Source organism: Octopus bimaculoides, chromosome 5 (genome assembly GCF_046866305.1).
Source record: "Octopus bimaculoides isolate indiv1 chromosome 5, ASM4686630v1, whole genome shotgun sequence".
Classification (NCBI taxonomy): domain Eukaryota; kingdom Metazoa; phylum Mollusca; class Cephalopoda; order Octopoda; family Octopodidae; genus Octopus; species Octopus bimaculoides.
The window spans coordinates 94453298-94467802 of record NC_142932.1 but is presented as its reverse complement, the minus strand read 5'-3'; the positions used below and the strand labels follow the sequence as shown (position 1 = coordinate 94467802).

The following is a 14505-nucleotide window of genomic DNA, read 5'->3' as shown; positions in this document are numbered from 1 at the left end:
TCAAATCATTTTTTCCGTATTTCTTTAATGTTCTACACTTGTTAAAAAATTAAATAACCTTTCAATTCAGTAATAACTTTCGAGTTTGAATGATTTTCCAATATAGTCCAAGGGATGACTTTGAAAAGGATAATTTCTAAAAGTGTGAACTATGTCAGACAAAAGTTTTCAAAACAACGGTTTCCAGAGAGAAAATGCAGTCTAAAACATTAAACATTCCTGTTCCAACATTTTTGGAAGAAACCAAATCCATCAACTATTTGTTTATATTTTAATTCAACTGTTCCATATAACAGAGGAGTCTAATGCAAACAAAAAAAATAAAGGACAAAGTTGCCATAAATAAATTGTTGTCATAAACAGGGATTTAGGAAGCCATATAATAAATAATATTAGCAGTAACTCAATTTATTCAGTGACAAAATTTAAATAATATTCTACTTTGCTAATTTTTACATACATTTACTATAATTAGGACAGTTTTGAGGCAAAAATTCTATCTTGGATTCATGTAAGAACCTTTAAGTTGTGTTTGAAACACCACTTAAGTATAATAAACTTATGTTTTGGATTCACAGTTCAGAATTAAATTAAAATGTGTATTGTAACTAGAAACCTAATGACAGGGTTAAATGTTAACAAGTCAATATTTGTGTTCAAAAGTATATTGTTTAAATTACTTACTACTATATGTGGCTTGATACACTTCCAGGAGAAGGCATGGCTGATTCTGAAATGGACATATAAATTGTTTTCTTTTAAGTCTAAGATTAAAACTATTTTTTTGTATTGTTTTGTTTTTTTACAGAGTAAAGCAGGCAAGTGTAATCTATTAATTAAGCAAAACAAATAGATCTTCCATGGCATCAATGAGTATTCCAGTTGTTCATTCAAATGAACTGCCAACTCCTTGATAAAAGATATTATTAAATGTACAATCCATCTTATAAGCATTCACACACCTTTCTATCCAACTTAGCACAAAAAGCTTGACTTTCACACTATCTAATCATTAACCATGAACAAAACAGAGAGATGTAAGGAAGTGGCATAAAAATAAAAACAACTTACCCTTGATTCAGATAGTTGAGTGTCTGCTGCATAACTCTGGGAGCAACATACATTTTCTTTCGATATTGATCGAGTAAATTCAAAAGAACAGGAATGATACCACCTAAATTCAAATAGATTTGTAAAATATTAACCAAGTATCTAAACCTTAATCTTTACAATTTTGAATCATTTGAATAAAATGGTCTAAGCCCAAAATCATTTTAGAAGATCAAAAGAGCTGAATTTATATATATTCTACAAATATATACAAAGAGTAAGAGCAGATCATATGTGTGTGTGTGTGTGTGTTAATATACAAACAAGAGATGTCAAGAATATTTGTTCCAGTGAATTATAGAATTCTACAAGACAAAAGCTAAACCAAATTTGTATTTCATATTGATATGAAAAGAAAAATTTGAAATTTTATTTCTATTAAATATGGCACTGCTAGCAAAATGTTGTAAATGCAAGCAATTTTATTAAAGAAAATAAATTGTAATTTATTTAAATGTTAATTTAGACATAAAACTGTAGTTTAGAAATATTGAGTGTACAGCATTTTTATAAACAGCTTTCCATCCCTGTCCTTGACAACAATGGTCTGTCTCCAATAACTACATAATAGAATCAGCCTCACATTACCACTACCAGCTCTATTTATATGTGCTTAACTATATTTAACATTGCCCCTATTGCCAACTGTCTCCATATTCGTTATTCTCTCTTACTCAGCACTTAAGCAAAAACAAAGACCACAGAGTGCCTGACAGTTGGTGTACCTTAGCAGCTGTCACTGGAACAAGTTGCCTTCTCATTCTGTTTGATTTCGTGAGACACTTTAGACAAAATATAAAAAGAATACTGGCACACTTCAGGAAGCAGGGTGCTATTTTACAGTTAGGAAAAAAATTTTAAAAACTATAGTTTACCTTGTTTTATTATTCATACTTAAAATTATGAATAACATTCTTTTACAAGAATCTCAAGCATTATTATGGATCTTTTTAAGGCCTTAAATTATATTAAAAATTTACAACACATTTAGATATCCCTTATGTTACACCGTTTAAGAACTACCAGTCCAGAACAATTTGTCCTGTTAGCCAACTCGATCACCATTAACACTTACAGGTGGAAACAGACTCATGTCTCCCTCCAAACAAGTACCGTTGTAACATCTCTTCCTCTACCTACAATGTAGAAACAACCATACTCACTTCTTGAGAAAGCTCCCATACATACACATCATTTAAAATACTGCTGTAACATCTCTCCCAGTACCTAAAACTAAATTCCCTATCAGTATGATCTGTACAGATCTCACAGATGTTGAGATTGCAGCCTACCTTCCCAGAGCAATAACATTAGATAAAGGCAGGAGGGCAGTAACCCTGAATAAGAACTAATGCAGATTAGAAGAGACTCTCCACACAGGGTAACACCTTTAGTGTCTGTGGACAATAAAATGCACCTGGTACACCAACTACTCAGTGGGCTGCAAATACATTAAATTTGAGAAGTTTTTAAAAGAAGTCTGAAGAGAAATTCAGGACTTAACATATATTGTAGCTAAAACATAAGTCTAATAACCTACCACAGAGTTTAAATAAAAAAATTCCATTTTAAAAATGAAAATTTTATTTTAAAAGATAAATACAAATATATTTATATGAAAGGTTGAAACAGACCATTAGGATAGATTTTAACCAAAAATCAAAATAAGTGAAATCTCTTGCTTTCACAAACTTGTAACAGGTACACACATTCTAATATAGTAACATTTCAGTGGTACAAGATATAAAATCTATATCAACTATTTTTATATCACAAAAATTGTGAAACAATTCATAAAAAAAAATAATTGAAAAGGAAAAACTCACAAGTAAAGCTTTTCAGGTACCAATTAGCAAACTCTGTATAGTCTTTGATTACATTACCAGGGCTGCCATACCTATAAGTATATATATATATATATATATATATATCTACTGAATAACGGGGATATGTAGTCTTGTCTGATCCATGCAAGCATAGAAAAATAGGTGCAAAAACAACATAAATTATCAGAATGCAATACATATCTAACATGGAATTATCTTTCTTTAAAAGCAGAAAAATTCTTAGGTTAAATAAAATATCGAATTTCACATGGAAAAAAAACAAAATAAAAAGATTTAATGATGTTCAAGTTATCTAAGACAGTTCTTATATAAAAGTTTGGTTCCATTTATATTGTATGTAGGTGGGGAAGCAAATGCTATACGTTTTTGTTTTTTTCCCCCTTTTAAATGCTATTTAACTATTAAGAAATTACAGTAATAGTTAAAAGAAATCACAAAAATCCATTCAAACTATATACAGTAATCCCTCAACTATCGCGGGTGTTACATTCCAATACGTGAAAATCCGCGAACTAGAAACAGTACTGTATACTATTTTTATAATTTGTATGTATTTATTATCATCATCATCGTTTAACGTGTTTTCCATGCTGGCATGTGGTGGACAGCCTGACTGGGGACTGGCAAACCAGGAGGCTGCACCAGGTTCCAATCTGATCTGGCAAGATTTCTACAGTTAGATGCCCTTCCTAACACCAACCACTCACAGTGTAGTGAGTGCTTTTTACATGCCATCGGCATGGGAGCCGGTCAGGCGGCACTGGCATCGGCCACCATTCAGATGGTGCTTTTTACAAGCCACCAGCACAGGGAGCCAGTCAGGCAGCAGTGGCATCAGCCACAACTACAGTTTCCATTTTGATTTCGATTTGATTGAGATTCTGATTTAGATTTTACTTGGCTCAATAGGTCTCCTCAAGCACGGCATGTCACCCAACAATTCAAAGGTACTTTTTAAATGGGCTGGTTATGCAACACTGGTATAGGCTACAGCTGCGATCTCACTTTACTTGCCGGGTCTTCTCAATCACAGCATATCTCCAGAGATCTTGGTCTCTTGTCATTGCCTCTGTGAGGCCCAATGTTCAAAGGTCGTGCTTCACCACTTCATCCCATGTCTTCCTGGGTCTCCCTCTTCCACGGGTTCCTTCAACTGTTAGGGAGTGACATTTCACACAGCTCTGCCATCTATACACGGCACATGACCATACCAGTGTAGTCGTCTTTCTTGCACACCACATCTGATGCTTCTATGTCCAACATTTCTCTCAGGGCACTTACACTCTGTTGTGTGCACACTGACATTACACATCCAGCAAATCATACTAGCTTCATTTCTTTCAAGCCTACATGTCTTCAACAGTCATGGCCCATGTTTCACTGCTGTGTAGCATGGCAGTACATACACATGCATCATACAGTCTACCTTTCACTCTGAGCAAGGCCCTTTGTCACCAGCAGAGGTATGAGCTTTCTGAATTTTGCCCAAGCTATTCTTTTTCTAGTAGAAATGCTCTCAGACCATCCATCCCCACTACAGACTTGTTCACCTAGGTAGCAAAAGCTATCAACTACTTCTAGTTTCTCCCCTGGCATGTAATGGAATCTTTTCTGAGCATCTTCATGCTTATTGACTGTGCATCTACCACACACAAAAGCTGTCATCCCGGTTAACTTTCCTTTGATGTTGTGGTACCTCTTATGCGTTCATAGATTACACTGGGTACATCTTATGGAGTTTCTACTTACACCTCTTCTACAGATCAAGCAGGGCCTTCTACCTGAAGGGGCTTGTGATTTACTAGCCTTCCAACTTACTAGGATTTTGGTTTTTGCAACATTGACTCTAAACCTTGCTTCCACACCTGAAATTTCTTCTCTAGTTCTGGTAGTGATTCTGCTATGAGAGCAAGGTCATCAGCATAGGGGAGCTCCCAGGGGCAGCCAGTCTTGAATTCCTTTGTTATTGCCTGGAGGATTATGATGGATAAGAGGAGGCTTCACTATACTCGTTGCCGACCCTTACCTTACTGACAGCATCCTTGTACAGGGCCTGTACAGTTCTTATTAACCACTCATCTATCTCTAGTTTCCACATTGCCCACCAGATGAGGGATTGGGGGACCCTGTCAAAGGCATTCTCCAAGTCAATAAAAGCCAACTATAGGGGTTTATCTTATTTTATTATTTTTATATATTTGAGCTTTTATAAACTCTCCCCACACTCTTAGGAGTACCCATGTCTTCTCTTTTTTTTGCCTCCCGAGTTTCGTTTTCCATACAGCATGTGCAATTCTTTGTTTATTCACTATGGCACACTATGTATTTTCATTTAATATATTTAATGTGTTAAACAGTGCAGTATTATACTGTACTTTTATCTATTTAATTTTTAGTTGTGAAAATGCTTATTTTACCACAGAAATAATTAAAATCTAAAAAAATATAAATACCTATTGGCAGCAGAAACCCATAATATACTGCGGAGTCCGTGATATAAATTTACATATATTAGCCAGGAAAATTTGCGAAGTATTGAGGGCATGATAAGTGAACTGTAATATGACGAGTGATTACTGTATTTAAATTATATATTTAAATTCTTGTGAAATAATTATAGATTATATGGGTTCCTTTTCCTGAGAATCTTCTTATAAACAAAAAAAAAAAAAATTTCAATACCGTTCAAATGTCCTTGCCAGAATATGTAAAGCCCACTTTTTAACTTTCCACCAAGGCAGACTTGGTCGCTCCTCTTCATCCACTTGATTAGCAGCCTTCAAGATAGGAGAATGAAGAAAAATATTGTGAGACAATTATTTAATCTTAAATATATATTTTGCGAAAGTGGTATTACAACATTAAAAAGTAAATTTTTCTTGAACTCAACCAAGATAATGTAGCAAAATTAACATATCAAAACAACTCTTCAAATAAGATTGTCTAGAAGCTAACATAACATTTACTTACCTCAGGAATTGCGCGATCAACTATTTGGCGAATTATTTCCATCCAGCGAGTAAATACTTCTTGGTCAATCAAATTCAATGGGAGAAAATTCTGAAATTTTCAAAACAATATTACTTACTTTAGCTAGATTTAAAAAGTTCAGTACCACTAGACGTACTAGCTCTAGTGTTTTCTAACACAATGGGTTATCCAAGGAATAAGTAAAGTTACTTGAATTTGACAATAGCACTTTAGCTAAAATAATATTTCTAATGATCTTACGTGAAAGATTATACTTGATAAACTTTTGAATAAATAAAAGTCATCTCTAAAATGTGTAAAGATGTCATCTATAAGAAATTTGTTTTTATCTGGTATTTTGATACCATTTCATGTACCCTGTACCTGCACTTTAGTATAAGAAAATCTTATTCTTTATTAAATCCTAATGAGTGCTAGTATCTAGTCTTTTAACAGCAAGTTGGAATAGAATAAACACCAGTATTCTATTAACTACTTCACTGTAAGAGTCCCTTCATACAATTTATTTCTGGAACTTGTTTTACGAGCCACAACAGAATTTAAGCTTGCATACAATACAGTAAATTGAATTTGACAATAATTGTATAGATGTCCTGCACTACATTAATTATGTGATGAATTGAGAACAGTTTCTGCTGACTTGAAATAAACTTACTTGTATTAATGCATAAAATATTTTTAAAATTTGCTTTTGTAAAAGATTTGATTCAATGGATGGATCTGGCATTATCTGAAGCATCATCTTGTAGATGAGAGGTAAATGGACCACCATGGCTTGATGAAGTATTTCTCGGTCACTTAATCTTTTATATCTGCAAAATCAAGAAACATACACAACTGTAGGTCTTTATCTACAGGAAAAATAGTTCAAAATGAGTATATGTTTAATATAATTCCTTTAATGACAAGAAATTTAATATGACATCAATCATCATCATCATCGTCGTCGTTTAACGTCCGCTTTTCATGCTAGCATGGGCTGGACGATTTGACTGAGGACTGGTGAACCAGATGGCTACACCAGGCTCCAATCTGATTTGGCAGAGTTTCTACAGCTGGATGCCCTTCCTAATGCCAACCACTCCGAGAGTGTAGTGGGCGCTTTTACGTGCCACCGGCACGAAGGCCAGTCAGACGGTACTGGCAACCACGAACACCATTACATCAGAGAAATTAAAACAAGCTAACTTGGATTTCTGAGTTACACTGTCCAACATTACTTTACATCATATCTGAGTGCTGCAAATTTTTGGAGTTCTTTTTTTTTTTTTTTTCCATTTTCAAAAACGTTTCACTATGGACAAAAACTGGATACAAGTTTCATGCTGTCAAGCAGCAAGTTTAAATTCAAAGCATTTTCAAAAGACAAGAAAAATCTTAAGAAAATATACAGCAAACATAAAATCCACGTGTGATTATAAAACCATCCACCTAAAACAAGCTTAATCAAGCACAAGAGCTTGTCTTAACTTTTGAAAGTTTAAATTAATTACAAAGAGAACAAATAAAATTTTTTAGGTTATTCAACACAACAAACCATAGATGTAGTTATAATAAATGTGAATAAGAGAAACTCACTCATAAACTTTGACTAATTGGTAGAGACACATGAGAGCTCCCATCCATGTACGGTGGTCTTCAGATTGTATGTACCTAGAAATCTTCTCTGTAAGGTCAGGCCATCTTCCCGGATAATCATATTTTATCATAGTACTGAGACATACACACAGCTGAGTACTGGAGGATAAAAAGGATATTAAATGCTTTAGAAAACTGATCTTTAGTTACATATGACTATATCACAGAATATCAACAACTAAATCAGATTATATATATATATATATATATATATATATATATATATATATATATATATATATATATATATATATATATATATATATATCTCAAAGTATAGAATCAAATTATAAATGAAACATCATAATTGCAACAATTGAAGGTAAAATGTTAACTCAAAGAACTGTTGTGCTTTCTCTAAATCTCCCAATCCTGTTAGAAATTACAGAGTTTGATGAAATGTAGTTAGTCCAGTATAAAATTATAATATAACTTGCTTGGATTTAGATGAAATTTAATGATGATCAGTATATATTGTGGATGCAGTTTCTACTTGTTAATCTTTAACTGTTGTCATGTCACTTACACTTGCCTAAGTAGCTTGAATATTAGTAAACTGATTAAACTTAGGTGCTTGCACATATATTTACAAGATATCGATCCTTTGTCACTGAGCTGAATGTGTGCTTCATTTAGTTCTTGTAAATTGGAAGCTGAATAATTTACATTAGAAAAATCTTTACAAGACGTCTTCATCTCCTCCATTCAAAGATTTCTATAAGGCCCCACGAATTAGTGTTATTTACACTTATTACAATTATGTGCTCTCCTCATAAACCTACTATTATGTAGAGATCCTAGATTTAAAACATAACAGTAAATTAATATTTTGTTTCAAATTCTAATCATTCATTTATGAAACCATGAATTCAATATCAACTACATAATTCCACACATATTCAGAATCAATAAATACTGGTATTACTTAGATGGTGTTTACAGATAACACTGAAATGACACATACTTCTTCCAGTTCAAACAATCTTTGTTTAATTAAAATCATTTAATAAATAAAAATAAATCATTAAATATTATAACCAAATTCTAACTTGCCACTTGAGGTACAAATTGTCATTAAGCTTAAAAATTAAAGAAAGAAAACTTTAGAAAAACTCACTTGATAAAATGCATAAACACCCACATTGCAAACTGGAAGTCATTTACAAAAACATCTTTCCAAAATAAGGCTAAACTTTGTTTGTCACATAAGAGTTCCAGTTTTCAACCAAACAACATTATGTGAACTGCAGTTTCATGCAGTTCAGAATCTGGCAGCAGTTGTAGTTGTTTGCAGATAAACACTTGTTTACTACACAATTTACCCAGTAGGTTCAGCTTTTCTCCAATCAACAATATTAACTGTCCATGTTCAAACCCCATATTTTCTGAGATATAAAACATGCAGAAAGAGAGGACTTTTACCTGATGGTATCAGGGGTGTGAATGACAGCTTCAATTATGTTATTTCGAATAGCGTCTCGATCCTGTTCATGGATGTTGAATGGCAAAGGATCTGACACTTGTTCAGCTTCACGATCATGCCAGAATTGGATCACCATGTTTTTGAAATAGATGACACCTAAAGAACGTTAAAAGTTTAAAACTTTTCAATAATATACATTGCAGCTTGAAAAATAAAATGATTTATATGTAATAACAAATATTGAAATGTATTCCAAGATAACTGACATTACATATAAAATTTGAAAAGAAAATTTTACAGGCAAAGATCAAAGACTGAATTATTTGAAGCAAATGGTATAACATAAGGTATTAAATTAAATTCATAACAAAATCTTCATATAGGTAAGTTCTGATACTTTTAAAAAGAATTAAAGAATGTGACATGTTACAAAACAATTTTACAAACTATGCGTTAATTTCAGGATATTAATTCACTAACCCTTTAGCATTTAAACCGGCCATATCTGACCGAAATATTCTGTCTGTTTTAAGTTCAAACTGACCAGATCCAGCCTTTCCAATTTATCCTACAATGTCATTCAATCCCATCAACAAAATCTCAAAGCTAAGAGATAATGCATGATTAATTTAAACCATGCAAATAAATAAATATTACATTCAACAGAGTAATCTGAATACTAAAAGGTTAAATGCACAAGACAAGAATTTTTGGTTCAATTCTCAACCCTACAAAATAGAACCTGTGATTAATAACTAAACTATTTGTTCACTGTTTTAAATACTTTTGCAAGTGAATCAATACTGATCAAAAGGCATTGGAATGTTTTAGTGTCTTATTACTGAATTCATTAATTGACAGTCATCTTTGCCTTTCATTTATTTCTTGTTAGTAAAATAAGTACCAATGTCTTCGCTACAAAAGATTGCTTTGTGCCTAAAAAAGAAAATATTTCTTCTTGTATTAACAAGTGCCACAAAGTAGATGTAACCTACAAGAAAACAAAAACTCACCTACTCTTGAAATCATTTTAATTCACATCTATAAGCATTACAATGTGCAGTTTCCCTCAGATGTGTTTGAGTAAAATCAAAGAAAATTAATTTCCCTACGAATTTCTCCACACACCAGTAAAACAAAAAAGAAAATCAGATACTTCTGCAAATTTAGAAATTTACAGAGGAAGTATTTTAAAATTAATATTTTTGTATAGACTAATATAAAATTTAAATAACAAACACTAACCAGCTTGTCGTACAGGCATTTCCAAATCATCTGACATGACCACCTGCATCATCAAGGTGGGAGCAAACCCAGCAATCTTGTGGACCTGAAAAATATTTTATAAAATAATTTTACGAATCCCTAAATTAGTAACATTTTTTTTTTAAAGAAAATTAGCAAATAAGATACATCTGGGGATCAGTTCAAAATATGAGATGCATCTTGATAAGTAACACAATAATTTGAGAACTTGAGTGAATACTCAAACATTGAAAATACATAATTTTTGAACTTGCAACAGCTTTCACTTTGAAGGCTTAGGTAGCATTTAAACCTTGATCCTCAAACCACTAATTTCCATTAAACAAATCTAATTTGAAGCTAATTTGCTTTCAATTGACAAAAAATATATTTGAACAAATCATCAATACAAGATTAACGCAACCATGCCTTCATTTGTCTACAATAGTAGCACTCAAGTCCACCCATGAGAGATTAACAACAGCATGGATGAAGTTTAAGTAAGACTTTAATTAACATGAGCAATTGATGAGAAAATTCATATTGAGTACAGGCAAGTCATGTGGACAAGTTCACTTCACACTCATCTCTTCTAGATTTAGAGCTGACCAATGCTTTAGGAGTAAAATTTGGTATATGCAAACTGCAGAAGCCCAGTGTATGTGTATTTATATATATATATATATATATATATATATATCATCATTTAACGTCCGCTTTCCATGCTAGCATGGGTTGGACGATTTGACTGGGGACTGGCGAACCAGATGGCTACACCAGACTCCAATCCGATCTGGCAGAGTTTCTACAACTGGATGCCCTTCCTAACGCCAACCACTCCGAGAGTTTAGTGGGTACTTTTTACGTACCACCAGTACGAGGGCCAGTCCGGCAGTACTGGCAACGGCTACGCTCAAATGGTGTTCTTTATGTGCCACCTGCACAGGAGTCAGTCCAATGTTATTGGAGCCTGGTGTTGCCATCTGGTTTCACCAGTCCTCAATCAAATCGTCCAACCCATGCTAGCATGGAAAGCGGACGTGAAATGATGATGATGATGATGATGATATATATATATATATATATATATATATATATATATATATATATATATATATATATATATATGATGATGATGATGATGATGATGATGATAATACCCACACACAAATTCATTAGCATGAGCATATAGGAGATGTCAGTAGCAGAAAGTGCCACGTGAATGGAACATATGGAAGACGGGAATAAAGAAGACATAGGACAAACTAGTAAAAGCAGATCTTAAGAGAGTGACCTTCACAAAGATGACAACTAAGTATCCATGATCTATACTGAAGAACTGTGCTGGAAAGAACTCACCCACTCTATACAAGTTTGGTAAAATAGATGTAAAAATGGTGGTGATGGACAGTGGGATGTATAATATCTAATTAGGGATTTTATAAACATTATGTTTGCTCTCCATATTTTACTCACATCTCACTCGCTACAATGAAAGCATGAGAAATAACATGCCATCCAATCTGTCTGTATTAAATCATTCCTTAACATCAATCATTCTTTATTGCTATCCATCTCTCACTTTGTTCCATTACTCTCTCTTATCACATGCTTTCCACTAACCATTTTCATTATTGTTGTCACTCTCACTTCTATTACCCAATAGCCCTCTCATAAACTCACTCTTCTCTCATTACACAGCTTGTATTCAATCTCCTTTCCAACAATCATCATGTAGCTATCATTCTCTCTCTTCCAGTCCTTTCTATATCACACTTGAGCTCCATTCACTGACTCTCTTCTAGTCCTCCTTTCTATATCACCCTTCTGCTCCACTCACCATTCTCTTCTAATATCACCCTCTGGTTCTCTTTCAACACTATATTGGAACTTAAGATAGAAAGAACTATAGTGTTGCCCAGGACATGATAACTTCTCTCTCCATAAGCTAATACACCTGCTTGTTCATCCTTCACCTGTATTCATCTTTTGTTTTCTGGAAACTACAGGAAGCTTGTAATCACATGAATGTCAATATTCATGCTTGTTACCAGTTGAAAGCTATGATGTTGGCATTTCTACTCTATACTTTTATAGACCATTAAAATAAAATATCCACCAACTGAAAACAGGTAAGGGTTAAGAATGTAAGAGCATCTGGCTGTAAAGTCTCGCCTCAAACTCAAACATCGTCGTCGTTGTCTCCAATCTAAACCCATGCTAGCTTGGAAAAATGGGTGTGAATAATGAACACACACACAAACCACATTTGAGATTGTATGTGCACTGGCAGCTTTATAAACCTGTTTTGATACCAACCCACTTCACTTTTGGTTCTGATGCAACTTCTTGTTTAAAACCTATTAAAATTTCATGTTCATTTATGTACAAAACACCATATAAATAATGACAAGCTTAATTTTACTAAATTTTTCCATTATTTTCAAAATCAATTTAAATCGATGGAGTGTTTTCAACAGAAATAATGGTAACAAAACAGTTAATAGAATGTGGTGTACCCATTTAAAACAATGGGCCAAACCATTGATAAATTTGTGACCGAAAGTCTTTGCACTTTTTATTTAACAAAAAATATCACAATAATGCATAAATGTTATTGTGCTTCTTACATTCATTGATAGTGGAATAAAATAACTAGCTTGGTGAGCCCCTCACTGTACTTGATCCTAATTTTGAGTTGTTTATGTGTAAGATGGATGTGGTACAGGACTATTTTGTTGATATATGTAGTGACTGCATCTTTGTGCTCCGGAAGGAAACTAGGCTGTTCTTCTCTTGTGGGATGTTTTGGAGGCTTCTGTTCATGGAGGCAGAACATGCTGAGCAAGAGGTGTCTTGTGTATGGATGACACTTATACATTAAAGGTTAAGAAAAAAATGAAGTAATGCATCATCTGCATAGAAGTATGTGACTTAGAAGTTATGAGATACAAATGATCAAACAACAGAAAGACCCCTTTCGTCAGTTTTCCTGGACATTTGGTCTTGATAGCCTTTTGTAACTGCTTCAGCAAGTTGGCTCTTTTTGAAGATAGCCACTAAACACATTGCCTTTTGCATCCCAAAAAACTGAGGCCATCACGTTCCCAGCAGATCAAATGACCTTTGCCTTTGTTGGAACATTCTGCAGTAGGAGGATAAGAGATGTGAGGTGTTCTGGATAAGGCAGTGTCATCGTCATTTTTAGCATCCACTTTTTCATGCTTACACAAGTCAGGTGGAATTTCTTGATGCAAATTTTCTATGGTCAAATGCCATTCCTGTCACCAGCCCTCGCCTGTTGCCAGCAAAGCAATATTTCCCTTTGGCCAAACATGTTTTCACAAAGACCAGAAGCAAATAATATTGCTTGCATTATGGTGACGTTTGTTTGTAACCACTGCATGATATCAAGACAAGGGTACAAACAAACATGTGCACACACATACATATGAGAGGTTTCTTTCAGTTTCTACCTACCAAGTCTACTCAAGGCTTTAATTAAGCAGGGGCTATAGTAGAAGACACTCGCCCAAAATGTTGCACAGTAGGTAGTAAGCTTCTTAAAACGACAAAGCCATGCCTGCACAAAGCACCCAAGAGAATCAAGATACAGGTGAGAAGTATGTACAAATTCATAATGCCATACTTGCATTGAGTGATACTGAAAAGAAAGAGACATGGAAGTGCTACTATGAAAGTCTATTAAATGTGAAGAATGCATATGAGAGAAAAAATGTCTTCTCAACACAGATCTACCAATGGGAACAGTCATTTTAGTAGATAGCACTATGAAAAACAAGGTTCTCAAGATGGAGAAAGCCCCTGGTCCATCATGAATTACTGCTGAAATGCTTAAATCATCCAGCAGAATATGGTACAGCCTGGTCACCGTTACAATCAAACTGTATGGAAGGTGCCATATCCAATAACCATGGCAGCATCATAATCAACAGTCACAAGGGCCAATGATTAAGAAAAGGTAATTACAGAGATACAAATTTGATGGACCAGATTTTGAAAGTTATAGGAAGAGTTATAGCTCAATTAAGAGAATAAACCTAGATGAATATGCAGTTCAGTTTTGCATGAAGAAGTACTATTAATGCTATCTTCTTTGTGAAGAACTTAAGCCTCTATACTTAGCATTCATTGGCCTAGAGAAAGCCTTTGACAAAATCCGTCAATCTATAAATTGGTGGCTGTTGAAGAAGAGTAGATGAATGACTTGTGAGACTCATAGAAACCATA

The 14505-nt window shown here is 33.8% G+C and overlaps 1 protein-coding gene across 1 annotated transcript in view; it reads right to left on the bottom strand.

The window, feature by feature from the left end:
• Positions 1 to 14505, bottom strand: part of LOC106876228 (importin-7) — a 60419-nt gene that overhangs the window by 30917 nt on the left and 14997 nt on the right. Inside the window, exons 2-10 of the mRNA XM_052968306.2 lie at positions 10255 to 10339; positions 9009 to 9165; positions 7527 to 7685; positions 6604 to 6760; positions 5928 to 6017; positions 5640 to 5734; positions 2937 to 3007; positions 1072 to 1174; positions 685 to 730 (exon numbers count right to left, since the gene is read on the bottom strand). Of these exons, the coding sequence (XP_052824266.1) occupies positions 685 to 730; positions 1072 to 1174; positions 2937 to 3007; positions 5640 to 5734; positions 5928 to 6017; positions 6604 to 6760; positions 7527 to 7685; positions 9009 to 9165; positions 10255 to 10339 (963 nt within the window). The remainder of the gene's footprint in view (positions 1 to 684; positions 731 to 1071; positions 1175 to 2936; positions 3008 to 5639; positions 5735 to 5927; positions 6018 to 6603; positions 6761 to 7526; positions 7686 to 9008; positions 9166 to 10254; positions 10340 to 14505) is intronic.